This window comes from Lachnellula hyalina, assembly GCF_007821495.1.
Source record: "Lachnellula hyalina strain CBS 185.66 chromosome Unknown contig00102, whole genome shotgun sequence".
Classification (NCBI taxonomy): domain Eukaryota; kingdom Fungi; phylum Ascomycota; class Leotiomycetes; order Helotiales; family Lachnaceae; genus Lachnellula; species Lachnellula hyalina.
Window position 1 is genome coordinate 46,656 of NW_022157216.1, and position 27,780 is coordinate 74,435.

The 27,780-nt window shown below is 46.9% G+C and overlaps 7 protein-coding genes across 7 annotated transcripts; 3 read left to right on the forward strand and 4 right to left on the reverse strand.

Moving 5' to 3' along the window:
• Positions 1-445: 445 nt before the first annotated feature.
• On the reverse strand, positions 446-3,471 carry ustP_0 (Peptidase S41 family protein; the record flags this gene model as incomplete). Its single annotated transcript, XM_031151442.1, has 7 exons — positions 446-1,334; positions 1,383-1,504; positions 1,555-1,692; positions 1,745-2,395; positions 2,478-2,827; positions 2,882-3,268; positions 3,321-3,471. 7 exons carry the CDS (start codon positions 3,469-3,471, stop codon positions 446-448), a joined length of 2,688 nt encoding a protein of 895 aa, XP_031004011.1.
• Positions 3,472-12,115: 8,644 nt separating this feature from the next.
• LHYA1_G006506 (uncharacterized protein) lies at positions 12,116-13,154 on the forward strand (the record flags this gene model as incomplete). The annotated part of the gene is made up of 3 exons (XM_031151443.1): positions 12,116-12,210; positions 12,330-12,592; positions 12,661-13,154. 3 exons carry the CDS (start codon positions 12,116-12,118, stop codon positions 13,152-13,154), a joined length of 852 nt encoding a protein of 283 aa, XP_031004010.1.
• A 389-nt stretch (positions 13,155-13,543) lies between these two features.
• On the forward strand, positions 13,544-14,624 carry terH (NAD-dependent epimerase/dehydratase; the record flags this gene model as incomplete). The annotated part of the gene is made up of 2 exons (XM_031151444.1): positions 13,544-14,270; positions 14,326-14,624. 2 exons carry the CDS (start codon positions 13,544-13,546, stop codon positions 14,622-14,624), a joined length of 1,026 nt encoding a protein of 341 aa, XP_031004009.1.
• A 246-nt stretch (positions 14,625-14,870) lies between these two features.
• On the reverse strand, positions 14,871-15,492 carry LHYA1_G006508 (uncharacterized protein; the record flags this gene model as incomplete). The annotated part of the gene is made up of 3 exons (XM_031151445.1): positions 14,871-15,170; positions 15,241-15,331; positions 15,377-15,492. The coding sequence occupies 3 exons, from the start codon at positions 15,490-15,492 to the stop codon at positions 14,871-14,873; spliced, it is 507 nt and encodes a 168-aa protein (XP_031004005.1).
• Positions 15,493-19,442: 3,950 nt separating this feature from the next.
• Positions 19,443-20,772, reverse strand: erd-2 (ER lumen protein-retaining receptor; the record flags this gene model as incomplete). The annotated part of the gene is made up of 3 exons (XM_031151446.1): positions 19,443-20,159; positions 20,223-20,604; positions 20,741-20,772. 3 exons carry the CDS (start codon positions 20,770-20,772, stop codon positions 19,443-19,445), a joined length of 1,131 nt encoding a protein of 376 aa, XP_031004004.1.
• A 2,909-nt stretch (positions 20,773-23,681) lies between these two features.
• Positions 23,682-24,827, reverse strand: rpn11 (26S proteasome regulatory subunit; the record flags this gene model as incomplete). Its single annotated transcript, XM_031151447.1, has 2 exons — positions 23,682-24,677; positions 24,756-24,827. The coding sequence occupies 2 exons, from the start codon at positions 24,825-24,827 to the stop codon at positions 23,682-23,684; spliced, it is 1,068 nt and encodes a 355-aa protein (XP_031004017.1).
• A 677-nt stretch (positions 24,828-25,504) lies between these two features.
• RPD3 (Histone deacetylase) lies at positions 25,505-27,562 on the forward strand (the record flags this gene model as incomplete). Its single annotated transcript, XM_031151448.1, has 4 exons — positions 25,505-25,696; positions 25,770-26,070; positions 26,121-26,662; positions 26,711-27,562. The coding sequence occupies 4 exons, from the start codon at positions 25,505-25,507 to the stop codon at positions 27,560-27,562; spliced, it is 1,887 nt and encodes a 628-aa protein (XP_031004018.1).
• Positions 27,563-27,780: the final 218 nt, after the last annotated feature.

The window sequence follows — 27,780 nt, forward strand, 5'->3', positions numbered from 1 at the left end:
TTCTCTGGTGTTTGGAAGGGGGGCCATTGCTTTTGTAGTAATGATATACAAATGGATGCAGGTTCGAAGCTCGTTTCAGTAATTCAGAACAGAAACGAAAGTTACGAGGAAAGGGTGAAGACTAACCTACGGATCAAAGACTGGAAATTCTACCATCACTTGCTCGCGAACGCTTTTCCAGGCATAAACGTGGAGCTACGGGTGGCCTTGCGGTGAAAGTTTAACTTTTGTTCTCTATTACTGGGTATCTATTATAAATCCAAACGCTCTAACGGGTACACAAAATTCAAGTACAATTACTAGCGAACAGTTCCGCCGTCCACGTTCGTATCTTCTAGCAAGTCTATCCGAACTCCCCATTACCTTCCCCCCCCCCCCAAGAAATGCCACTCCTTCCCGTGTAGGGATATGCCCGATATTTTTTGTTCCCTTTCCCAAAAACCTCTCAAAACCATTCTTCTGCGTCTCTCTTCTCCGGCGGATCAAGCGCATCATCGACATTAATGGAGGTAAATTTACTCTTAGTAGTCCTACACGCCGGAGGCGGCGGGTTACAATACCCGTTCCTACCCTTCGCCAACGTACCGCCCGTATTCTTGAAGCCAGGTACCGTTGAATCCAGAGGCTGACAAACCCCATGGTTCGTGCAAGTGCTCGCAACTTTGGGACCTTGGTTAGGGTTACAGACAGGCACGCAGTAGCTTCCTGAGATGGGTTTCTTGGTGCTTTTATCGCATCTAATAGAGGTCTTCTCAAGACAGAAATAGTCGGTAGTGGGACATTTGCCGTCACTGGAACAGGCAGTACCTCCGTTGGCTAGTTGGTCTTGCTTTGTGGCGGTTCCGGAGTCGAGAATGGGGGAGTGGGCAGAGGGGGATGAGCCGGAGAAGACGCTCATAATTATTGATCCTATCTGCGGGTCTGCGCTTGTGGATGGTTTTGGGGATGGGAGGACTGAGGCCGGTGATGCGGAGGTGTTGGTGGCGCTTGTAGTGGACCAGCCCGTTGAATCTTTGACACAGAGGGCCTGGTTATTCCACATTGCGTCTGCAGCATACGTCCATAGCGCCGTGTAGTTGTAGAAGGTTTGGGGTGTGTAGAAGATCCGACAGGTCGCTGCTTCGTAGACAAATTGTAGAGGGGTGTCACTTCCCCTGCGTACTTGGTCGCGGAGATTGATCTCGGCGTACGTTATCCATACATCTGTTGCCGTCGTTCTATTAGGTAGGAAATTAGCACTGCTGGGGTCGCTGCTTTCTTGCAAGAGTTGTTGGGCGACATCGATCTGGTAGTCTAGAGAGTCTAACCCGTAGGCGACGGCGCCTCGACTCATACTTTTTGATCATTAGTATATGACAGTAAGACCATGGAGGCTTGCATACCTAGGTGCTTGCATTGGACCATAAGATGAACGGCCACCAGCGACAACGGTGCGAACTCCGGCTTCATGATGCATCATTTCCATGAAAACCGCACAGGCGGATGAGCATAGAGAGTCCGACAGCTTTGACAGTCAATTGTCTGTGCAACACTCGAGTCAAGGGGGCCACTTACAATGATTACATCTTTAGCAGCATATGGCTGAGTGGTATTAGCCGGTCGGTCATCTGTCCCGTATACAGTAAACCCATCGGCATCCTCATCCTCCGTCGAAATCGTACTGAAATAATTATCGGAGAAGTTGTACCGTTGCTAGTTACGTTATTAGCCCTCGCATCGACTCAATATGCAAGGTCAAACCTACTGTAGTAGTATAGCTATCCCCATTGAAGACATGAGGTCCAAAAAACTCGGCCCATGATGTAAAGTTATCGTTTGTATCAGGATTGATGCGGGTCAAAGCCATCCATTCATCATCGTAGAAGTTGAAATAGTCGTCATCCGAATCATCCAGTGTTTCCCAATAGCCAGTAATCGCATCACCCATAGCATTTGTGGGATCCGTAGCCCGCATTCGGCTTCCACCGAAGGGTTCCTGCGTTGGGAAGAACTGCTTGTAGGTATCCACTGCAAGGAAAACATCTCCACCATAGTTTTGCTGCACATCAATAACAACTTTTTGCATTCCTGCTGCCTTGCTGGCGTTGAGGAAACGCGTTACGGTGTCTGAGAATGACCCGACTGCTGTTCCAGGTTCCTGGAAACTCGGAAGACTCAGAACGGCAACGGATGACTGGTTGAGGAAATATCCAGACACAAAACCTGTACCAAAAGTGCCCAGATCGGCTTGGGCGATGTCGGGGTGTGGAAAGGCAACATTATCCCATGAACCTGCTGCTGTAGTCGACGTCGCGGCCGAGTCGTCGGCTGTCGAAGTCGCCGAAGCCGTCTCGGTTGCAGTTGGGGCAGCAGTGCTCGACTCCGTTGCGTTGGGGTCGTATGAAGCAGGATACCACTAAATTATTGAAAGTCAATTCTTGCTGCTCTTTGGGGCACGTTGGGGGAAGAGGAACAGAAAAATTGCAGAAACAACTTACCCCCAAGACGAAGAAGTTGTAAAAGTCGCCACCAGTCTCGAGAGCACCAGTACTACTTGGATAGGTGTAGACAGCCAGCCACTTTGTAGGGATCTGGGTTCCGTTTTCAAGTAAAAACGTGAGCTCATCGCCCGGATAGAACATCGAATTACCACCCCAGGTACTAAATATCGACTGGATGTCTTGCGCAGGACTTGTCATCAACTGATTAAAATCCGCATGAGATTCAAGACTCCCAATAGCATTCGTGGCCGCAAAATCTTCCAAGTAATCCTGAGCATCCAAGTCGTTAATTTTTGATATTGCCGAGGGCTGCCAGTCTCCATCGACTGCGCTGTCAATCAAATCATCTGTTTGTTGCAATTAGTGTCACCACTATTAAGAGATATTCGGCAACATCTTACTAGAAAAATAGACCTTGGGTAGCTCGATCCCATCGAGGGATACAGAGGCAATGTCATATTCAGTACCAAAGGTAAATACGCCTATGATTCCAGCAAGGAGATTCAAATGCGCATCATGTGTTGAGAATATCAAGGCCTGAAGCGCAACTTCAAACTCATATTGGTTTGCAAATTTGCTATTGTCGATTGCTATTTGGATCTGGGCAAGGCCTTCAACAAGATCTACAGGTGCTTGCTGGTAGCTTGCGGGCGGGTTCTTGAGATACGCTAAATTTGATTGGAACTGAATTGTATCATTGTAATATTGAAGGAACCGAGTCGCTACTGCGGCGTTGAAAGGAACGGATGTCAGGCAATCATACGCCTGCTTGGCTGGGAAGACAAGTTCTACGATCAAAGCGTCAATCCCATACAAAATCTCACTCGAAGCATTACATACCAGCATTCCTGATAATATCACCACATACTGTCGATATAGGTGTGGCAGCCCTCTTCGTCACAGTTGGAGGCTCGTAATTGGAGGGTGCGGCGCACGAGAGTGCCACATAGAACGAGAGCAACGCGTGGAAAACGAGTAAAAGGCGCGCCATCTTCAAAGATTAAAAATTCAAAGAACGTGGAGAGGGGCTTCCAAGCATCGAGATATAGAAGAGAAGAGCCTCAAGATCCACAACGCTCGGGAGGAACCGCCTCTTCAAGTAATATTTAAGATACATTGCGGGTCAGATCATTACGGAGTAGATGCTTATAGTTCAGGGGTACCCCTCCCCCTGGACAATTGTTAAACTGTGGGCTGGCTCCATAAAACGAAGGATTTCATACAACTAAATGGCCAAACGCTCTTGCAGGTCTCTTAAAACCAGCTTACTATTCGCGGCGAGGACACTTGTACGTAGGGCTTTACTAAGCACTAGGCGTATTGCTCGCATTTGCTTACTCCGGCAAATACTATAATCCCCGGTAGGGCATAGCAGCATGCAGAAGCCTAGAGTTGGGGGCTGGAAAGCATCTTACTTTAGCGTTACTTTAAGTCTATGATTCCGAAGGAGGTCCGGAAAGTCAAATATAAGATGTGAAGTAATATTGGAATCAACCTTTCTTCACTTGACCCTGACTTGCAAGTAACTTCAGCGAATTTGAACGAAGAGAAAAGAGATTCTGTGCGCGATCCAAAGACTGGAGAAACATCGCTTGAGGCGGCTCTTATTGGGGACCCCTCTTTACCTCCGTAGCATTTTTTACCCCCGGAGGCACATGGTACTATGCCAAGCATATAAAGGTCCTATGAGATGCAGCCGCTCGTACAGTAAGCCAAATTTGCCGGACTTCAGGGTGCGGCGTAGTTCTATAAATAGTGGCTGCGCTTTCAGCTTCTCCTCTTGAGGAGGGTTCCGCCTTACGGTGATACCCTCCACCCAATGAACTGCACACTCGGGTGATTTCAGTGGCACCTTAGGCACCGTCAGCAGTCGTGACTACCACCCGCCCAACTGGTATTTTCGTGGCGTGTTTCATAAATATTGCGACAATAATAATTTGCGCATGGAAAGCTTTGGTAGTTCTTATTTCGTGCTGTTGTCTTTACGAATCCAGTCTCAGCCTCTGAAACCTTCTTGGGACATGCTCCAAGGTATGTTGTTGTTCACCCAAAGATGCGTTTTGATTCTTACTAGCCCTTACTCTACAGAGATAAAGAGACGATTTGTAATAGAAAATAATCCAAAATGGATCCGCTTTCCATCATAGCTGGCACCATCGCCATCTTCGATGCCCTCAAGGAAGCATACCGCTTCGCCGACGATGTGCTCAAAGCCCCCACCGAGCGCGATGAGTTCACGCGGCGTCTCCGCTGTGTCGCTGATATCAAGCGGATCCTGGGTGATTGTCTGAAAGAGGATCCAGAGCACTCGCACTTGGTACAGACTCTGGACATGAAGAGAAAAGATTCCCCACTTGCAGGTCTTCTGGATATAATGAACCAGATGCTTGAAAAATTGAGAACGAAGGAAACTACGGCTAGGAAATGGAAGGATTTCAAGTGGCATTCGGAGAAGAAGTCGCTCGAGGGGTTCTTTGTTGCTATTGATGGGTATTGTACGAGTATTTCGTTGGTACTGAGTACGGCTAATATCAGGCTTTCGAGTGAAAATAATGTGCTGCTAAAAAAGATGGCTGCAAAGCAGGATATGCAGATTGAGCAAGAGAATAAAGATCGAGAAGAGAAGGAACGGAAAGCAATCGAGCGTTGGCTCTCGCCGCTTGATAATCAAGCTCGCCAACGTCAGATTTTTGAAGGGGCTATCACTACTGATAATTGGTTCTTGAAGCTTGAGCAGTTTCAATGTTGGGAGAGGGGTGAATTGGACGTACTTCGGTGCCATGGGGCTTTTGGGACAGGCAAGGTATAACATTGTATCTGTCAAGACGTCTAAGCTTTTCTGACAAAGCGGCATACAGACTGTGCTTTGCTCCATCGTGGCAGCTCACTTGGCACAGAAGCCTTCTTCAAACATCCCCGTGCTTTGCCTTTTCATTGAAAAAGCACACTCGCCCAATAACCTACTGGGCAGTTTGATAAAACAATTGGTGCAGCTCAACGTGTCCGGCGTTAGTCCTGAGGTCCGAGATGCATGGAACAAAGATAAGCGTGTGGATGCGCGACCAAGTGAAGCCGACCTCGCTAAGCTTCTCAAGGTGGGTGAATGCTTTATCTCACTGCCCTAAAGTCTGTGTACTGACAATTAGATCTCAGGCTGAAGCAGATGTATACGACTGGGTTTTTGTTATCATTGATTCCCTGGATGAAGCTTCAGAGGAATCCCGGGAGTAAGAATAACAGGAATCCCCTTTATTTCCTACTGCAGCATGTTTCAGGAGTCTCTCACTATACTTCTAGAGCAGATGCTCTAAAGATGTCTCGTGGCACCTCAGATATTGCTGCGTTCCTAAAAGCTTCCTAAAGTAGAAACAAAGCTGACTTCCCGTTCTTCATAGCCTTATGAAGAAGAAAATCCGAAAGTTTTGCCCAAAGTTAAAATTGTTAACAATGGCAAGGCCGAATGAGGAGCCGCCTCCCGAGTACGTTCAGTGTAGTAACTGCCGGAAAGCACCACTTCCCGTATACTACCGGTGCAGAGACTGTGCCGAGAAACCGCGATTTGATCTATGTCCCGACTGCAAGAAACAGGGCCAAAAATGCACTACAGATCCTGAACACGACGTCTGCTTGCCGTCATTCATCGAAGTGCAGATGATAGTGCCACTAGAAGACCTGAAGATATATGTGAAGGCCGTGATTAAACAACAATATCCCGAAGACAATATCGATACTGATATGGAAAGTAAAGCCCGTACTTCCACGAAATTAGGACGCTTCTGCGCCGAGGATGACAGATTCTTCGAAGAATTCGTGCATGCGGTTGTAGAGAGTTCTTGCAACAAGTATATCTTCCCGAAGAAATGTTTAGAGTCTATCGCAAACAAAGTTACAAAGAAGCAAATCATGGGTGCCTTGAAGAAGCTGAACAGTTCTCAATATGACATGTCCGATAGGATCGATAATTTATACGACAAAGATTTAGACACTCGTATCAGGAAACAGGACTTCGACAAAGTTGATAGAGCCATCAAACTCTTGTCCATAGTCTATTTTGCTCGCAGAGCTCTCTCATTAGATGAGTTGCGTCATGTTTGGGCGGCAGAGGTTGCAGACCCGGAAGATACAGACTACGACAAAGATGACTTGATCGATCAGGATGATATCTTGAATTGCACTGGAGGATTCATTACCGTAGGACGAGAAGACACACTAGTTCGACTCGATGATAGAACATTGCGAGAGTACTTTGACAAGAAGCAAGAAATTTGGTTTCCGGAAGGGGAGAACTGCATTGCGAGATTATGTCTCCGATATCTAGGCTTCGATACATTCTCGAAGCGGTGTCCAGAAGGGGAGTTCGCAAAACGAGACAATGAGCATCCGTTCTTTGCTTACGCAGTCCAATATTGGGGCGATCACGTCCGAACAGCTGATCCTGAAGTTGTAACAGCAGCCGTGAAGTACCTTGAAGATAAGTCACGAATGGAGGCTTATATCCAAGGCGCTTGGGAAACCAACACTCACGATCGGGACAAGTGGGACGTTCGAAGAAATATCCATGCTCTACATGTATGTGCGTGGTTCGATCTGACCGAGATTATTGCAGAACTGAACTTCGAAACGCTTGAGCATCTTGATGGTCGTGAGAAATCATATGTCGATCAGACGCCATTGGATGTTCAGGAGAAGACATATGGTCAAACACCCTTGATGTACGCATGCAGGAGGGGTAACACTGACGTTGCTAAAAGTTTGCTGAGAATGGGTGCAAATGTCAATATACACAGTGCCAGAGGTAGGACTGCATTGCATGAAGCAGTACTTCGAAAAAATAATGAGATGGTGCATATTCTCCTAGAAAATGCTCCAGATCTCGATATCAATAAAGGAAACCCCACGACATTCGATCGATCAGCCCTTATGGTTGCTATCCTCCAGGGCTCTACCGACATGGCCGAGACACTCCTGAAAGAACCAAACGCCTCAGTCGATATCGATATGCGAGATTCGCGAGGCATCACAGCTTTATGGTTTGCTGCCTCGAAGGACCAGAAAGAAATCGTCAATATACTACTGGAGTCTCATGCCAAAATGGACCTGCCAGAGACCAGCAGCGGCCGCTCAGCAATGATGATCGCTGTAGAAAAGCATCATTCCAACATTGTATCTTCTTTGCTAAGTCATGGTGCCGACCCCAATGTACCCAAGGATATCAGGGGTGTAACACCAGCTTTAGCCGCAGCTGAGAAGGGATTCATAGAAATCTTGGAGATCTTGATAAACTACAAGGCAGATGTCTCGTGTAGCGATGAAGACGGTCGTACTCTGATACACGGCGCAGCAGAATACGGACATGTTAATGTTCTCGAGCTACTCAAATCTCACGGTCTTGGGTTGAACTCTCCCTGCCTCCACGGAATGACGCCACTGCACAGCGCCTGTAGGAACGATCAATACGATGCGGCAGAATTCCTCATTGAGAATGGAGCAGACTGCTCTGTCAAAGACAAATTTGATAGAACACCATACATGGTCGCCTGGCAATATGACAACGAGAATCTCATGGATCTTCTCAGGGACAAAGGAACGAACAGAGAAATCGATACAGCGCAGGACATCCAGCTAGAGGGGCTTCCCATTTGGTCACTAGTGTTATTATCTCGTCTCGATCTAATCATAGGGTCAAGCCTCGTGAAAATAGGCAAACTCGACCTCTCTGTCAAGGAACCCGTGACTGGAAACACGGCGCTCCACCTTGCGGTCTCATCCTGCAATGGCAACACTCGACAAAGGGCGCCACTTTTACAAGAGCTCCTCAACGCCGACGCGAAATATATCGACGAACCGAACAGGGCCATGAAGCAGACCCCGCTGCACATTGCCGCTCGCAGCTGTTTGGCTTGCACGGAAATGCTTCTCAAGTTCAAGCCGAAACTAGATCTGGCAAATCGGCGCGGGGACACGCCATTGGAAATCGCCTGCCGCTTGGGCAACCTTGACATAGCAGTTACACTTGTCGGGGCAGGAGCAAGCCTTCGAGACTCAAAATACGCAATGCAAAAACTGCTGTTTGCCGCAATAGAATTCCAGAGCGTCGAGGCGGTTGGAAGTCTGATGATGGCGGGAGCGGATCGCATGGCACAAGACGAGTATGGAAGAACGGCTGATATGATAGCTAAGCAGGTTGACAATGGTGATGGAAGGATATTGAGTATATTGCGATCGAACCGAAGTTTTATGTACCATGCAGTACCAGTGAAACCGGCAGTCAAGAGCGTGGTATCAGAGGTCAATGGGGTGGATGAGGTGGATGAGGTGGATGACGAGGAAGCGGTACAAACATTGACATACAGACCTGCCTTCCCAAGACCGGCTGGACTGGATGAAGACAAGTTATGTGCTGCGTAGTGCTCGCAGAACACAATCTGGATACGGGGGTAGTAAGAAGATCTTGGCTTGTGGTGTAGGAACATGAAAACAAAGGGAAAGTGATAGGAAAACTTGGACGATGGCGTGGAAAGTCGGCTGCGCAGGTACGTACTGGTGACTCGCGATGGAGGCGAGATGTTACTAATAACATCCCGCCAAGAGAATCCCATTAGCTAGCAAGCAAAGCAAACAGGGACAAATCTCAAATTGCCACGCAATGAAGAAGTAATCTGAGTTGCCTGTCACATGTCCCCATCCCCCATCGATTCATTGAATCAATGACTACAATCATCCGGGGTGCCCAAACTATTTTTCGGATCCACAACATCCTGCACACACTTCCCCGGCCATGGTGCCGCAAAGCCCATATCCTTATCCATAGTAAGCGCACAAGTTCTACCCTTCGCCACTTTGTTCAATTTGAACCGATCAGAACAATCATACAGAAAATTGCCCTCGCATTTCCCAGATAGCTGGTGCGTTTTCGTGCGCTTGGCGCAGCCTCGGAATCACACCAAAGCAAGAACCTATAGTAGGTTGACTTTGGATGGCGGAACATTCAGGAGATTGATTGGCGTTTGGTATGCTAGAGATTGTGTTCTTGTGTGGACCTGTATGATGATATCTTACCACACATAATCTTCAATTCATATTTATCTTTAAGCACGAAGGGTCATCAATGCGCATTCCAGGCATGCCTTCAGACCACCAATCCTCTGATAGAACTTTCGTGTTCTGGACATCTATCGAACGATCAGTATGGCTGTCCCTGCAATTTAAGGGGAGTGGATTCGAGCTCTCATGCTCAGAATAGGCCTAGCTCAGAACCTGCATTTGGTAGGCAGGACTTGACTTACGCGCACGACACCGAATTATCCAAAGCTCCAACCTTCTATCCTTGACCGTTGCACTCGGATGCTCAGACATGATAGTAACCTCCTCGCCCCAACGTATAGCGGCTCCAACGTAATTCAATACCCCATCAGGTGACCTGGTGGTACTGACCGGGCTCACTATCTTGCTATTCCTGTCCATCGCCATGCCAATCTCTCTTAATCGGAATTCTTCTGGGACAAATCCGTCACAGTCCTTTGAAGTTTCAACTCCTTCCTCAGAGTTCATAGCCCATGTTGCGGCAGCAGCCATTGCGTCACCATCCCAAAGCCCTTCAATGCCGCTTCGATTGAGTAGAGAAATTGCCTTCCTCCTAAGAACTGGATTTCGGCATTTGCAAGCTGTGAGGTAGAGGGGCGAGACAACTCCTAGATCAAATGAGAAGTTCAGGCCTACCTTATTTTTCATGGTAGTCTCGATGATGTATTGGGCAAGATCTATAATCTCTTTGAACTGCATGGTAAATGCATCGTAGGCTAACTCGTCCCGATAGAAGAGAGAAGATACTCGAACAGTTGCAGCAAGGTGTTGAACTTCGAGGACTTTAATTGCAACATTGTTTGTCTTTAGTAACGATGGTGAGTTACCTAGAGATAGAGCCCAATTCCTGAAGAGAGCTTCGACTTTGGTGAGTTGAACGGAGACAGTGGATGGGATCGCTGAGTAAGGCAGCGTACGATAGCGACTGTTCATTGGCTTTAAAAGACGTTCCATATATGTGATTGTGCTTTCCAGCACGTTGCGGGCTTCCTCTATTGTCCGAAAAGTGTCGGGGACTAGTGGAGTCCCCGAAAATTGGGACTCATAGAATACTCCAAAGGTGCAAGCTTGAGCGTCGAAGCGTAAAAATGTTCCTCTAGAATAGCTGAGTTATGCTACAGTTGTTAGTATAAACATGAAGAGGGGAGAGCCGGCAAATGGAAGACTATACATGAAATCTGGACTTAAGGTCTTTTAGCATAGCTAGGCCGGCATTGAAGTGCTTCAGAGACATTCTTTGATTGCTTTGAAGTGTCTCAAATGCCGCAAATACCAGGCTTCCGAGAAGAGCTAACTCCCAACTAGATCTCGAAGTGTCAAGACGAAGATTAAGGGATTTTACTGCCTCGAGATAGTTGACGGTAATTGCTTGCCTAGTCACTGCACTATGTCCTTCGCCCTGGAAAGTTTGGTGCCGGAAAAGAAAGGACAGCGCCATGACAGCGTTTCGTATAGATGGCTCCGATGTTGCAATTTGAAGCAAGGTTTTATCCCAGAGCGTATTTTCGAAATACCTCGAGAAGGATCGAGTGCATAAGAGACGGAAATACTCCAGGTGATTGCCTTCATGGGTGGAAAGCGACACAGTTGGAGGAAAATGGAGTTTGGGCTGAATCAGGCATGGCTTAGGAGAGGAAAGTAGCCTCTGTTTGACTTTTGCGGGTGGTTTAGAGGCTCGGGCTGATGAAATGGTCTCCTGGGGGTTTACAAAGTCGCACACACGACCAGTCTTAGTGCACGGAGTGCAAGAAGGTCTGGTTTCATCACATCTTACTCGACGAATTCTGATCATGTCAGTATGCTCTATAACTTAGCAAGTATTCTATGAAAATGGGTAGGACATATTGACCTGCATGTCAGACACCCTGTTCTGGACTTTGGAGCCCCTTTTCGTCTCCTTTTCGGCTTTTCCAACTCCGCAGGGGGGCAGCGTATGCATTGATTGGCTGCACATTCTTACCCGTCAGTTAAAGGCACAGAATCGCCCAGTTAAACATAACTACGAGTGGTGTGAGATCTTTAACCTCCTTTCGGGTTGTTGCGCGGGAGATGGAGAAGGAACATGTTGTGGAGGCTAATCACAATCCGAGGTGTTTTGGCGTTCATTGGCTGCATCGTATTTACCCTTTTCCATACCACGTGATCGATCACACTTTGTCAGGAGGAGTGCTGTATACCGGTCTTATTCTCAGGGTGTGGACTATCCCAATTAATGAGGTATTATAAATTGAAGAGACTCTCGCCTGAGTAAACTTCTCACTTGAGTTTCGGCATGTGACCGTGGCTTTTATAGTGTTCCAGATTCAGAAGGAGCAAGTCTTGGCAAGCTACTAGTGTCACTCCTCACTCATCCATATATACGTAAGTTTACCAGCTAGGTAACTACACGAGACGATGTACGCGTGTCTGACAAATACACTTCAATTTCCAGATTGAAGATGAAGCGCGCAATATCCTTTCACGTGTTTCATTTATCACTTGGTCAACAACTATATCATCAGACTTGACATTAAATCTCGATGTTGCCTAATAATGCCAACGTACATCGTAAAATGCAGTTCATCAACATATCCAGTCAACCTACCGCTGCCGTGGCAAACGTGCAGCGGGCTCACTCGCATGCTGCTCGAGAAGCGCATGCCAGGAAGTAAGTAGCCGCTTTCTTTATCTCCCATCTCCGATTTTACTTTGTTGGTATCTTACTTCCGAAGAGTGTACCATCCCTGCCTTTCGCTCTTCACTGGAAACTTGGCTAATTAGTTGCAGAAGGCGGCTCCGCACCGCGGAATATCTGTCACACAATAGCATACAACAAGCTCAGGAGAGTCAGGGTCGGGGTCAGGAACAGGCTGGTAGCATTGTACGAGATCCGGAACGGTACTATCAGGCTCCATGTACGGAAAAAAACGTCGAAGTAAATACGATTACTATGGGTAGCCCTGTAAGCGTGCTGGGATCTGATCGTAGAGACCCCTTTGATAGTTTTGCAATGTCTCTCGAGCCAGTAGAACAATTTTTATTTGACCACTGTAAGTGATCTCTCTTGATCCACGTCACCGTAGTCATCGTGCATAGGGTATTAGCTAACCTACTATAGATGTGACAGCTGTCATTCCTGTTATAAACACCTACTGCGCCATGTTCCAAGGACCTGAAATCCGATTGCTTCTGATTGAACAATGGGCTCGGCTTGCTCTCACTGACGTGGGATTCTGCAATGGCCTTTTACTTGCCTCGTGCCGCCACCTGTCCCTAAATAATCACCCCCAGCAGCAGTTCTATGCGCAACTAGCCATCCGGTTCAAACTTGTCTGCCTCCAGAGCCTTAGTGCCACCATTTCAGCTGGGCCCTCCTTCATCAATGACTCGAGTATTGCCAACGTTATAGAACTAGCCTCCGACGAGGCACAGTTCGGTGACATGGTAGCAGCCAAATTCCACGTATTAGGGGCACTGAAAATGGTGCAACTTCTCGGCGAACCTCAAACTCTCTATCCGAACAGTTTTATTAGGCTTATTCTCCGTAAATTTATCTACCAAAAAGGGTTTTTAGGCACAGATCAAGACCCACACGCTTACATTCCTGTTTAATAGCACAGACAAGAAGAAAATTCATGCTACCACGGCTAAACTACATTTCTTATGGCCAAGTTGTATAGGCGTTTATCTTAGTATGATGCCAAGACTTGCTGTTTCCTTTCTCGGACATATAACAATTTTTACTCTTATCTGCCACTTGGGTACATATCAGTCATACGAGACTACGATAGATCCAACCTAGAACAGCTATTAATAGCGTCTTCCTTACAAAGATAGTTTGTAATGCAAAGTTCACATGCATTTGTCAGAAGAGAAAGACCGAACAGGATTGATAATCATCTCATCTACACTCCTATATAAGTCTCGTTCAGCCGGTCCTAAGACTTATACTCCAGAGCAATAACGCGAATCTCATTCTATACGATACTTCTATTATTATCATGTCCGAGTTAAAAACGACTATTCCCAAGGGCTCCTTGGTACTAGTAACTGGTGTGACAGGTTTTGTCGCTTCACAGGTGGCCAAGCAGTTTCTAGAGCGCGGATACAAAGTGCGCGGTACTGTACGAGATATCGGGAAAGCAGCCTGGCTTGTCGAAGACGTCCTCAAGTCCTACATTGACGAGGGTGCTTTCGAGCTGGCCCTCGTGCCGGACATAGCTGCTGACCATGCCCTCGATGAAGCAGTCAAGGGAGTTTCTGCAGTTGTGCACTTAGCCACAATCGGCACTTTCGACCCGGACCCAAACAAAGTCATTCCCCAGACAGTCGCTGGCACCATGTCGGCCTTGGAGGCGGCAATGAAGGAGCCGTCGGTGCTGCAGTTTGTTTATACCAGCTCAAAGGGGGCCGCCTTGATCCCCTCCGTAGGAGATGCCACAAATATCGGACGGGACACCTGGAACGACAAAGCAGTTCATTTAGCTTGGGCTCCTCCTCCGTACGAGCCCAGTCGCGGGATGCTCGTATACTTCGCTAGCAAGGTCGCAGCAGAGAAAGCAGTGTGGAAGTTTGTTGAGGAGCGGAAGCCGCACTTCACGGTCAACGTCATCAGTCCCGCGGGAATCATTGGTGAACCGCTTAACAAGAAGCAACCTGGATTCACGGCTTCTTGGATACCGCAGCTATACGAGGGCAGAACAACCTACTTGGACACATCTGTTTCTAGTATGTTCCCAAGCAAATGCCTCATTTCACAAGGTCGCTAATCTATTCGTGATAGTATATTTTGTCGACGTGAAAGATGTCGCGCTGCTCCACGTTGCAGCCGTCCTGGACCCCGAGGTTAAGAACGCCCGCTTCCATATTTGGGGCCAGCATAGTAGTTGGTCCGACATTGCTGTCATTATGCGAAAGCTCCGCCCGGACCACGAGTCCATTCCTGAATTTCCGACTCCCGAGTATCTCACGATATCGACTGATCAGAGTGAGACGTTGGCCTTGCTGAAGCATTGGGGTGATCACGACGGATGGAGGCCGTTGGAGAAGACTGTTGCAGACAATCTAAGTGTTTGCAAGTGACTTGTTTAACAAGACAGACAACTCTATTTTATATGTAGTCAATACTAGAATATATATACTGAAACATTTAGGAAGACGACATTGCACCGGATGATCTTTATTTTTTGAAAGAGGATCAAAATAAATGCTAGTCATGATAAAGAATTAGTGCTGAGTAACCGCGATCTGCGCTGTAGTGTTGGCACGGGTTACAGCAGTAAGGCCCCTCAGCTTCTTCTCCTGCAGCAGCTTAAATCTCGGATGGATCTAAGGGCCCATCACATGAACAAAACACTCCCGAAACAGGAGCTTATTTTGCAACTTGTATGCAGCCTCGAGCAAAATAAGGATAGACATAGCCAACTCAGGGTTGTCAAAGAAGACCCCATTGAGGGCATTGGACATCAAAGGGAGAACTCGGTAGAAGTCGGCAAGCTCAGCTATAAGGCACAGTTGGTGGGCAGTTGTGATTTTGACTGGCTCGCTATGAAGTGCAGAAATAAGTACATGGAAAGCATCAACCTGATCTTGTGAAGTTCCAGCATATGGCTTGTTATCTGGACTGGTCTTTATTTGAGAAAACTAGTTAGCCTGTGTATTTCAGAGGGAATGTATTTTAGAAGTTTGTTACACATACCATAAAGTTCTCCTTTGCTGTTAAAGACCACCGGTTTGCATCCTCATCAATCAGCGTAACCCAATGGTACTTAAAAATTCCAGAGATCGAGCTGGCAGGAGATTTATCCGGTGAATCCAAATAAGTTCAGAAGTACTCGGAATGAACCTTCAGGACAAAAGATTTGACATGGAAGATCTGCTTGAAGACCTCAATGCTCATATCAGGGTTGAGGCCAGGAGCCGTGAAGACGATGGGGTTTGAAGTTGACATTCTTCTTGATGTGAAAGTCGTAGAAAGTCTGACAGGCTGACGTGGCTTGATGAATTTCGAAATTACTTTGATTGGAGACGGCGCTGGTCGAAAGATGAAACTCAAGAACGCCAAAGCTGAGGAGATGATATAGATCGGAATTTTTGTGAAAGAAGATCTAACAGCGAGCGCTTAAGTGAATCCAAAGAACGAGAGTGTTCGCGACCGAAGCGGAGGATTCAGGATGCTGTTAAAAGAACAGCAAGCCAATGGGAGTTATGGTGTTGCAGATAAGGAATAAATTATAAAAAAGAGAATGTAGAAGAAAGAAGTAGGTGTCAAAAGTGCAGGGCGGAAGAAAGGGGCAATTCGCTTAAAGATTGATCATGTGACTAGGACTACCTACCCTTGGTTCTTTGGCTTGCCTCACCGTTTTCATCATGTCTCGCATGGAGCTAAAGTATTGTTACCGTTACTCGAGAGCTCACTTCTTAACTGCTTTCTTGAAGTATAAGGTCTAGAGCACATGTACTCAATACATTTAACATTTTGTCTTCCTCCGTGTAATAGACCTGCTTGGCTACAATAAACAAACTGTCCTAAAACAGGCCGAAGAAAAACGAACAACATTCATCCTTACCAGTCTCTCTTATTCACATCCCATGGTAAGTCCTTGTCATCAATACTCACACACAAAAAGTAGTTCTTGTACCTGCCACTCTCTCCTGCTTGAGATTCCCTCGAATCGAGTTTCAAGTTGTTCTTCAACAACGGTTTTATGAGCTTTTTGAACGTCTTAGATACCTGGCGACACTCATACAACTGTCTATAATACTCTGGCAAGTTCACAACCGAGTTTGCACTGTCATCCACAGTCCTGCAAGAGATCGCGGCAGCTTTTGCTGCCGCTACATACGCGGCCTGCGTAGGTGCTTCTGCAGTCAACAGCGCATGCTCGATCTTTGCGATTTGTGCCCAGATGTTGTTGTATACAAAATCTAGGAGGTTTTTAAGACCAGGACAATCTTTGTCATCCCACATAGCAGTTTCCTTGTAAGAGGGGTTGTGAAATGGACCGAGCAAATGAATGAAACATTCCCGAAACAGTATTGAGTTGTGGAGCTTTATTGCGATTCGTAGAATACGGAATGGATCAACGGCAATCCCTGAAGTTAAGGCTGGTGAATCGAGAAGTTTTGCGGATAGTGCACTAGAAAGTACAGGAAGAGCTCGATAAGAGCCTGCGAGTCTGGTGACTCGATCGAGCTGCTCTGTCGAGTAAATACAAAGAGGCTCACTGTGGAATGCTCGCATCAAGTTGTGAAAAGCAAGACACTCCGCGTTCACATCGATCGTAGCCTTTATTTTGTCGTAGTCTGCTGTGTCCTGTCAATAGTTAGACATTTGTATTCAACAGTCATTCTCAAGCCAAGACGTACCGGTAACTTTGAGTAGCATGTAAGCGACCAGTTTCCATCTTTTCCAACGTGTGTATCCCACTCATACTTGAAGGCCGTAAAAATGTTAGGCTTTAATGAGGGTTTATCGGGAGAATCCAGAGATTTTCGGAAAAATGCTGAATGGCTCTTCATTATAATCGAATGAACATGGAACTCCCAGCGAAATACGCGAATAATCATGTCGGGCTGTAGGCCATGGGGCGTCATGACGAGCTTATAGCACGACATCAGGGGCCTAGGAGCCCGCAAATCTTCCGCCGGTATGTATGATAATCCTCCGACGCCGTTCAATGGCCCTTTCGCAGAGTCATTCGTTGAAGTAGGGGATGCGAGTGTCGTGGGAGGAAAAAGGCTTGCAAATGGGGCACTAGGAACGATTGTTGCAGATGTTGTACTATTTGTAGACTGGTTAATTAAGTTACCTGAAGGCTTGATTGTAGATGGAGCAGTCAGACGGCTAAAGAGTGCCCCAGTGCCAGAGGTTGTTGGCTTATCAAATAACCGCCAGGTTGATGCTCCTGATGTTGAACCACTTCCAGACAAGTCTGGAGCGCTGGAGGGGGTTGAGGTATCTTTTGGGAAGGTGGTTGAACGGTGAGGCTCTCCAGCACTGGCAGGCAGTCCAGCTTTTGAAGTCCCGAAGGTAGATGAAGGTGCCGTGGTGCCAAAAATAACACCTTGCGGACGCCTATTGACCAATGACACTGAAGAGGCATTCTCCGTAACGAGCACAGATGGTTGACTTTCCGTACCATTAAATAGCATGTTTGCTGAGGGACTCGAGTTATTCCCAACAGGTGCTGCTGCCACACTGCCAAACGACACTCCCCCAAACCATTGAGTCGTTGGCTGTGCAGGAGTTGGATTCTTGTTTAGTGGATTTGGGGTTGGTGTGGAAGTTTTCGGCGATGGTTTGACACCAGGTATATCCACCAAAGGACTTGCCAGAATGGAATTGGGGGCCGTCGTATTCGAAAAGGATGAAGCAGGTGGTGCAGTCGCTGTGCCACCAGAGGGTGAGGGTTTCGCGGAAAACGGAGCGTTGATAGGAGGATTCGAAGACAAGCTTGAGCTAGCCGCTGGTGTGGAGGAAATTGCCATGATGCACAACCCTGCTGTTGTTCTGTTTCTTGGTGTGTTGGGAAGGTATCGTTGTATGTTGGGATTGTTATGTGAGATCCTCTTGCTCGGCGGTTCAAGTTATAGTAAAGGAAGGTGCCACTTGCCTGAGATACCGCACCTGGCTTTGGTGAATTGACTTTGTCGATATTCTTTCTAGAGCATTGATTTTCTTTCTCGTGCATGAATATTACCTATTTATTCTTGTTGCGACGCATTCCATGGCGTGCAGGTGTGAAAATGTGAAGCTAAGGGGGGCATAATCATGTGACCGCGGGTCCGCGACCACATGGCCATCTCAGAATTAATCGTTCAATCCATCTTGGTCATTGAACCAATCCATATAGACGCTATAGATAGCTGCCAATTTAGCAAACAAGAATTCCTTTTCTATCGACTCCCAAGAACATACTCCCTTTTACAGCCCAACTTTGACGACGACTATAACGGAAAGGCAACATGCTAGGTAGGCCGGCAACCAGTTTATTTATTCTTTCTGACCCATTTTCGGGGTTAAAAGTTTCAGAGAGTTGTCAAGGGTATAGATATTGCTGGCTAAACAGAAACACCAGGAGTTGGAGGTGCATACCACATTGGACCTACGAAAAGCTTGGTAGGTGGGATGTCGGAACATCCGACTGCCTTCTTGAGACAAGTCGAGACTTTGGATCCATATATCTATAACCAACGCTGACTCCGGCCACCCATATTCCACATGGTCCTCGATGTTCACGATGCCATACTCGATGAAAAGGGTCATCTATACAGTGAGTAAAAAGTGCGAGTAAGCGAATTCCAAAACGCAGAAAACGAAGCAGCTTCGAAATGCCGCGGTACTCAAGGCTCAGGTAAATTCTTAAAATTTGTAGTCCTACTCCCATTGTTCTATGAGAATCTCTACGAGAGTCGCGAAAAGGTATATCACCTGAAAATTCGTTCCACTCTACGAGAGCTAACTAGTCGCTCTTCACAGTCAGTCCCAGAAATCTTCAAGAAAGCAATCGAGCGATTGATGAAAAATAATCTCGTCCTAAATTTCAAAGGGGTCCGGGCCGGCCAAGGGAGATACATGAACAACTTCCTCTGCCTCGAAATCAGCGACGAGGATTGCCATGGGATACAATGGATAAAGACTGGTGAATGTGTGTGGGCGATCAAGCTTTGGTACTGAGCTTGGATACTTAAAACGCGTTTGACAATTGGATTCTCTGTGTACTAAGACTTTTACACGGCCGAACATTTTAGGAGTGCCTGCAGACTTGCCAATCAAGCACGAGCACGAGTACGGAGAGCAAAGTATCAGAGTCTTCAAGTAACGCCAGTACACTCCTGGGCATTGTGAATAATGAACATTGATGAACAAAGCAATCTCATACTATACAGCCCCAAATCCTACTTACTACTACCATCTCTCCATTCCGAGCCATTCCCCACCGCCGCCGAACCCTCACCAGGCAAAACCCCATCATCACTATCATCCTCATCATCATCCAAAATCTTCGCCAGCTCATCCGGATCCTTCATCTTAGCATCCGGCTCAAAATCCTCCGCCGTATCTATAATCCCTTCCTCCTGCCCAGTAAATGGATCCACTCTTCTCTCACTGTTCTCGTCCAGCACGCCCTCGTCAGCAGAAACGCTGATCCCTCTCGAACCCCACTTCGAGTTCTTAGACCTCGGACCATTATCAGTTCTAGCATGCCCATTCTCCTCATCCCCTAGAGCCGGTGCATGATCGTCTTCGCCGATATTTCCTACAATCGTCTTATTTCCAAACACAGTCCGCAGCAACCAGCCTCTACGCATATCATCCGCATCGACTAATCCGCCATGTCGGAGCTTCACGCGCTGTCGCGTGTAGTACACCCAGAAGAAGTCAACATAGAATGCTGTCTGAATGACACCGAAAATGATGGATGGCGCATCAGGTTTCCGGGGACTGTCGTCGAATTCGCGGTATATCCAGTTCAGGATATAGAAACCACGGTAGGAGCCAAGCATTATGAGGTAGAAGGAATCGATAACGGTCGGTACTGTTGTTTGTCGGAGTAAGAGGAGTTGTGGGAGGATGCAGGTGGATTCGAGGATTATGGAGAATGTCCAGCAAACCTAGGTAGGAGTGTCAGCCTGAGACTAGATATGGGGAGCGGGGGAGGGGAGGGGGACACATACCTCCATGAACCCCCATTCCTCCTTAGATCTGAAAATTAACATGACAAATGGAGCAAGAACAGCGCTTCCCACAAACGATACTCCTCCAAGTTGCCACGCCTTCTCCCTTTCCCGTGTCCGCGCATACACACGCAGCATCAAGAAAAGAATGTATAGGGAGCTCAGGATATAGAAGATCTTGAACATAAGGTTCCATAACGAGCTGCCCATAAATAGATCAAGGTATCGGGTTATGAAGACGAGGCAGTAGAGGCCTTGAGTGATAAGGGACACGCCCTCGGTGCTGGAGTTGCGGTGGATGGCATAGATGAGGATGCATTTCGAGAGGAAGTGGGAAATGTCGCCCAAGACACGGAACAGCTGATCGTGAGGGTTAGAATAACTGCACAGTACTGGGGGTATTGGGAAGGGAACATACATTCATTCCCACCATTTTGGCGGGTTTGGAGCAATCCGGGGACGGTTAGGAGCTGTGGAAGCGCTGCGAGGTTGAAACTCGTGGTCTGTTGCTTGCTTACGCGTCGATGGCGAGGCTACAGTATGCGGACATCGCAGGTTCCTGCCACCTTATTTTTTATGTCCAAGACGCCTTTAATGATTAAGCTTCTCGTATAATGTGTAAAGCAGGTCGAGGTCGTGAGCTTCAGGTCGTTATCATGTCGTAGGTTGTTTCGAATCTAGGGAGCCAGCTGTCCTCGCTTCAGCCACAGTAATGTCACAGCCACACCTCGTCTAGTATGTCGATCTCCCGCCCCCTTTTCTGTAACGACAAGCTGTGAAGTATTTACTGTAATTGCTTTTCCTATAAGAGTCCTCTAATGTTTAGATTTACTTGAACTCTTGGAATTATTTACGTGGAGTGTAAATCTCGAACATGTAAGGAAGTTATCCTGGGCGAGTTAGTTCGCAAATCACTACGAAGTTGAAACAATTCTAATTTCTACGATATTCACAATTCTTATCTTTAAACGTTTCAAAACCCCCAGAATCTATATGGAACGACAGTCTTATACGTTCTTTGGATACTTACACATCTTGTGCTTATGCTTCCTAGTTTCCAAAGCCCCTCAATGTCATAAAGCTGTCATACTAGCAAGTTAACATCTTATTCTCAACTATTTCTAGGTCCACTATTTTCTCCTACTGCAGTTGCTGCTCCTTCCCAAATCAATCTTATTATCTAGGAATAAGCTCACTAGGCATGGATCTCTGAACTATTTCTAAACTCACATAACAATTGGCGTCTTAGTGGCGGGGAAAATCGTGGTACCCCATAAACAAATCAAGCACTTCAACGAGCAACCAAAAGTTCAAAACTGCCTCAACAGCAAAATCTTTCTTAAAGCTGATTAAGCGCACAATTTTTTTTTTTATTCTAAACGGCAAGCATACATCGATCACGAAATAACTCCTGTGATAACCATGACTTGAATGTCAACTCGAATTGTAGGAGATGTGGAATTTCACCCACTAAAAGGGCTACGAATGCAACGACTAATGCTGGAGGGTATTCTGGATTGAATCAGTTTATGTTGGTGGCAGGACATCAAACATGATCATTCGAATAAGAGGGTGTGAATGAAGTTCCAAGAGAGAGGTAGGCTGAAGAAATGCATATCATAACGAATAAAGAGTCGAAATGCTATGTTGAAAAGTAGAAAGTTTCCTTTACTCTAAAAGACACGTTGAAAAGTCACCCCTCCTAAAAGGACAAAAAAGAAAACCAAACATCTCATAATACTTGCATCTCGAATCTAATTACAGCCCCCAGAAAAAAACATACAACATTCGAAAAAGCGCGTGATGCTAATAAATAAACCACCAAAAGAGCAAAAAGAATATTAGGTCAGGACACCCCCAAGCAAGCTCGACGATTAGATTTTTCAGAACCCTAGACCAGTACACCATTACACATTTGATGTATTTTGCGTACTGTTTATTCAATTATATATACCCACTACCATACCCTCGGCGCGGTGGCTTGGTTAATGTGAATTTTGCGAGTGAATACACCAAAGGGAGGAACTAATTATTGGTCGCCGCCAAAAGTCATTTTTGGCGCGACGTGCAGCAAAAGGTTTGGATTGCCTGTTTAGGACGTTTTTTAGTATTCATTGACTGCAAAGGAGCAGCGTTGTGAATAGGTATTTCTTGGAAAGGGTTAAGGGAATGACCTAGTTATGGAAGCGTAGAGGTTTTTTTGTCTTGATAGTGGAGCGACCTAGTACTAACTGCCATGTATGGAATGTTTAGTCTTGTGAAAAAGATAGCGATATTTAGGTATGTAACAGGTCGTTTAAGCTATGCTTCAGATAGAACTCGAGAATACATATTCTTCTCTATCGAGACATTAGGATGCTGCAGGTGTTAAAACATAGCAATTCTCTTACTCTAATGAAGGTCTCTCCGGGCTCAATGCAGCGCTCGATTTGTAGAAATCGGCAATCGCATAACTTTGTAGGCAATGGTACACAACCATTCACAAATCCGCATTCATCACCGCTTTTTTAGCTATTTTCTTCATTTCCTCGTGCGGCTCTTTCTTTCCCCAAATCAAGGTAGTCGAAGCAAATTAAAGGCGGCATTAAACACAAATGCAGAACTTCCTCAACGATAGCGTTTGCTGATGTCTCATCATTTGATTTCTGCTCTCCGTGCATAAAAATAATTGCTGAAAGCGCAAAGTCCGCCTCTAAAAGTACTAGTTCTGTGCTGTTTTCTAGGTCCACGAAGCAGCTACGCGTGCCATGCCACCGGGCTCGAAAACAAGCACGTGTGTCCTAAAAGCGGAGATTTTGATAGCAATGGCATCTGAAATGAAAGGGTCTATATATAACATAGACCAGCTATATTGAAGATTTGTCTCGTACGGGGTCCAAAAAGCTGAAAAGACAAAAGATTCCAACGCAAACCTCGACGCAGAATACACGCATATGGATTCCAGTCTAGTACTCGGCACTGGTAACGCTTACTATGATTCCAACGGATAGGGCCGAGAAATTCTGTTTGTCCCCTTTTGGCTGAGAATCGCGTCGTCTAATCTATTCAAGCATATCGATCGAAAATCGAGTACTGAATGAATGAATGAATGAATAAGCGCGTAGACACAGGGATTAGTTGGCATAGATCCTGATGTGATGAGCGCGAGCGAGACTCGGTGGTCTTGAGTAGAAAATACAAGAAGTGGTATTTTTATCGGTTTCATGAGGTTGAAGAATGATGCGAGTTTCAGACATTGTTACGAGTATTCCAGGTCGAGGACAAGAGCAGACCACTCGACGCGTTGTCTCGCCCGTGACTCACGTTGGTTTGTATGCAGTAGATACTTGAACACGAAAATACGCACAAATACGAAAAGAACTGGGAAAGTACGCCTGATATTGCTTCTAGTATCCGGCATCCTCGTGCTCAGCCAAAAGCCAAACGCCTATTGTACAAGCCATTTTCATATTTCGCCCCTCACAGTTCCTCCTCCACATCCATCGCATCACCATTCGCATGCCCATTCGCCGCGCTCTTCTCCTTGGGCGCCGACGCCTCCTTGTCAATCATCTGTCTCGAAACCGACACAATGTTATCTTCAATAAGCTGTTGCCCCACATCCTCCAGATGCTTCTTCGGGTCTACCTTGCCCACATATCTCGTCTTTAGCTGGTCCTTTGTCAGCTCCGTCTCCTCTTTGACGCGCTTCTCATAGCCGTCTGCCAGCCCGACAAGTTTTTGTAATCGGTCCTTGTTGCGCGTGTCCTCGAGGCGGAAATCGTCCATTTGTAGACCCTCGGTCCAGACTTGCTTGTGTAGGTTCATGAGCATGTTTTCTTCGAGTGCGGATTTGCGGTAGTTGATGCCAATGCTGTAGTAGTGGCGGTTCAGGCCGTGAATCAGGGCTTGAATAGAGGGTTTGTTGAGGTGGCCTAAGTTCGAGGTAGATTGACGGGGTTCTTGGCCGAGCATAAGGGATTGTGGGTTGATGAGGCGGAAGGCGTCGATTACAACTTTGCCTTTGACGGATTGGATGGGGTCGACTACTACGGCGACGGCGCGGGGGGTGAGTTGTTCAAAGGATTGTTGGGTGTTGATATCGACGGAGGAAAGCCAGCAGCCGAAACCAGGATGAGAATGGTACCAGCCGACAACTGTCTCTGGTCTATTGCGGGGATTGTCAGCTTTGTAGTAATATATAGATGTTTGGGGATAATACCGTCCTGTTTGCCTTAACATATCCATCATCTTGGTCTGGAAAACTGGATCGACTGCTTCGACACTGACACCTGTACCACTTTGCGGCATAGCGAACACATCTACTACGCGTACTGTGAAGTCGTCTACGAATTCTCCCAACATCAGACCCATAACTTCCATCGGTACTCCTGCCCTTCCATGTCTCAACATCTTCAAGAGCGCGAGGGAGGAGATGTAGACGGTTTCGGAATTATCGATAAGGGTTGTGTTATCCTGGTAAATGGAGAGTCAGCATTATATCCTTCAATCCAGAGAAAACCTCTGCAAAGCCATGGGGATAGAAAAGCTTACAGATCCTGGGGCGGCGCTGTTAAGACCTCCCATGCCTCCGGCGGAGGCCAGCATCCGATTTAATCTATCCATCTTGCAGTGTATGTATGGTATAATCGACTTGAGGGGAGTCCGTAGAGGGTCGAGAGGAGTGGTAGTTGTGGGGTTGGTGGGATTTCAAGTTGTTGCTTCAAGATGAAGCAAGATTGCGGCTCTGATGTTTATTGAGCTCCAGCAGCTTGCTTGCGCATCCAGCTTGCCTGGAATCCATTCTTGTTCGGGTTTAGCGGGGGATTGGTGCACGTGATCTCAGCCTTGCAGTTAGCCTCGCCTTCTTCAATTCGGATATCCTTCTTCCCCGCCTTTCTTCGGAAGAGTGATCTTGCCATCAGGTAAGTTATGAAATCAATTTATGAGTATTAGTAATTTCTATTCTTTGAACGCTTCTTATTGTCTTTCTTTCGCATAATAGGAAGATATTTTGCTGTTGTTAGTTCAGCAAGGTATTGCCCTATCGGTGGCGGTAAAGGCCGGCGCTAGTTTTGTATGCGGATGCAGCTGCTATTGAAGCTTCGAGATTCCCTTGCAGTATTGGGTCTTTTCCATATTACCTCACTTGTTCCCTCGCATACCATAACATTCGCACAAACTACAACTGCGCATCTACATATAGATTTCTACAACCACGCAATCTGTCTGTCTTCCCAATACCCACCTCGTTCCTAAATCCCTAAATCCTGTGAGCTGGTTACAACCAGAAGCTCTTCGAGATGGCTACCTTCGCGCCCATTGATCCGCCTTCGATGAATAATTCCGGTGGCAAGAAGAGGGTTGCCTACTTCTACGACTCTGATGTCGGGAATTATGCCTACGTTGCTGGCCATCCTATGAAGCCTCACAGAATCCGGTTGGCGCACAGCTTGATTATGAACTATGGAGTATATTCCAAGATGGAAATCTATGTAGGTCGACCTCTGGGCGCTCTCGAGAGGATGGCGCCAGATACCTTGATCCATCTGCTAACATCTTCTCCAGCGTGCAAAGCCTGCTACCCGTCATGAGATGACCCAATTCCACACGGATGAGTACATCGATTTTCTGCAAAAGGTGACCCCGGACAACATGGACTCTTTCGCAAAGGAACAAGGCAAATACAATGTCGGAGATGATTGTCCTGTATTTGATGGACTGTTCGAGTTCTGTGGTATCAGTGCTGGTGGCAGTATGGAAGGTGCAGCTCGTCTCAACCGCGGCAAATGCGACATTGCAGTCAATTGGGCTGGTGGCCTTCATCACGCAAAGAAGAGCGAGGCATCTGGTTTCTGCTATGTCAATGGTAAGTTATCTGCTATCCCAAGCCGAGCAAAACCCTAACCTCCTTTCCAGATATCGTCTTGGGCATTATTGAGCTTCTTCGCTTTAAGAAGCGCGTACTCTACATAGACATTGATGTTCATCACGGTGATGGTGTCGAGGAGGCTTTCTACACCACCGACCGTGTCATGACCGTTTCGTTTCACAAGTATGGAGAGTACTTTCCGGGCACTGGTGAGCTTCGCGACATTGGTGTTGGTCAAGGCAAAAACTACGCTGTCAACTTTCCCCTCCGCGACGGCATTGATGATGTTACCTACAAGTCCATCTTCGAACCCGTCATCCAGAATGTCATGGACTACTATCAGCCAGAAGCTATCGTCCTCCAATGTGGTGGTGACAGCTTGTCGGGCGATCGTCTTGGCTGCTTCAACCTCAGCATGCGTGGTCACGCCAACTGCGTTAAATTCGTCAAGGGTTTCGGCATGCCAACGCTTGTCCTAGGTGGTGGTGGCTACACTATGCGCAATGTTGCTCGTACCTGGGCATTCGAGACTGGTGTTCTTGTCGGCCAAGAGATGGGTGCTGTTCTTCCTTTCAATGAGTACTACGAGGTAAGCTTCATTTTCGAGTCACGTGAGACGTAATCTAACAAAAATCAGTACTATGGACCTGACTACGAGCTTGATGTTCGTTCTTCGAACATGGAAAACGCCAACTCAAAAGACTATCTGGAGAAGATCAAGATTCAAGTCATTGAGAATCTGAAAAAGACCGCTCATGCGCCATCGGTTCAACTGACAGAAGTTCCACGTCATACTTTGGCAGGAGGCGCTGATGACGACGACGACGAGCTTGATGATCTGGATGATGATGAGAATAAGGATACTCGCCATACCAAACGCCAGTGGGACCAGCGCATCACTCGAGATGATGAACTTGACGAGAGCGAAGATGAGGAAGAGTCACGTGCCAACGGTGTTCGACCTCAGAACGGGCAGATCAAGCGACGAAACATTATGGATTTCCAAAATGCCAACGCTGCTGCTTCTGATATTGAAATGGATAGTGGTGCTGTTACTCCTGAAGTCCAGCATCCTCTGGATGGTATTGTTACCGCAATGGCGACCGAGGCAAATGCTGAGGTCAACGCTGAATTAATGGAGAAGAAGACGCTTGGTGTCGCGGCTGTTGATTCTGGAGAACTTGGACCATCCAACGCACCATCTCCCGCTCAATCTGCGAAACTGACAATCGAGATTGTTGATAATGACGTCGACATGACAGATGCACCAGAAGTTATACCAGCAGTGGCAGTTACCCCAGCTGTACCATCTGTTGCTGCCAAATCGAAGACGCCTGAAGTTTCAACACCGGCTGTGACTGTTTCTGAACCTGCCGCTGCCACTGCCACTACTGTCCCAGATACAATTGTGCCCAAGCAAGAAGGTGAAGCAGAGCGGACGGAGAAGGGTGAAACATCCACGGAGATGGCACATTCAAAACCAACATGAAGACGGCGACGGCTGAAGAGACTGTTCATACAGAACTCGGCGTCAATACCCAGCCAGCACAGCGTCTCGTTTTAGATTTTATATTCACATGTACCACTCATGCACTGGAAGGGCAACTTAGCAGGGCGTACTGGGAGTTCGGCAACAGGGAAGCTGGAGGAATGGTGTTGCATTTACACGATTGTGATTTTGCTGATTCAGGCTATCAAGATGTTTCT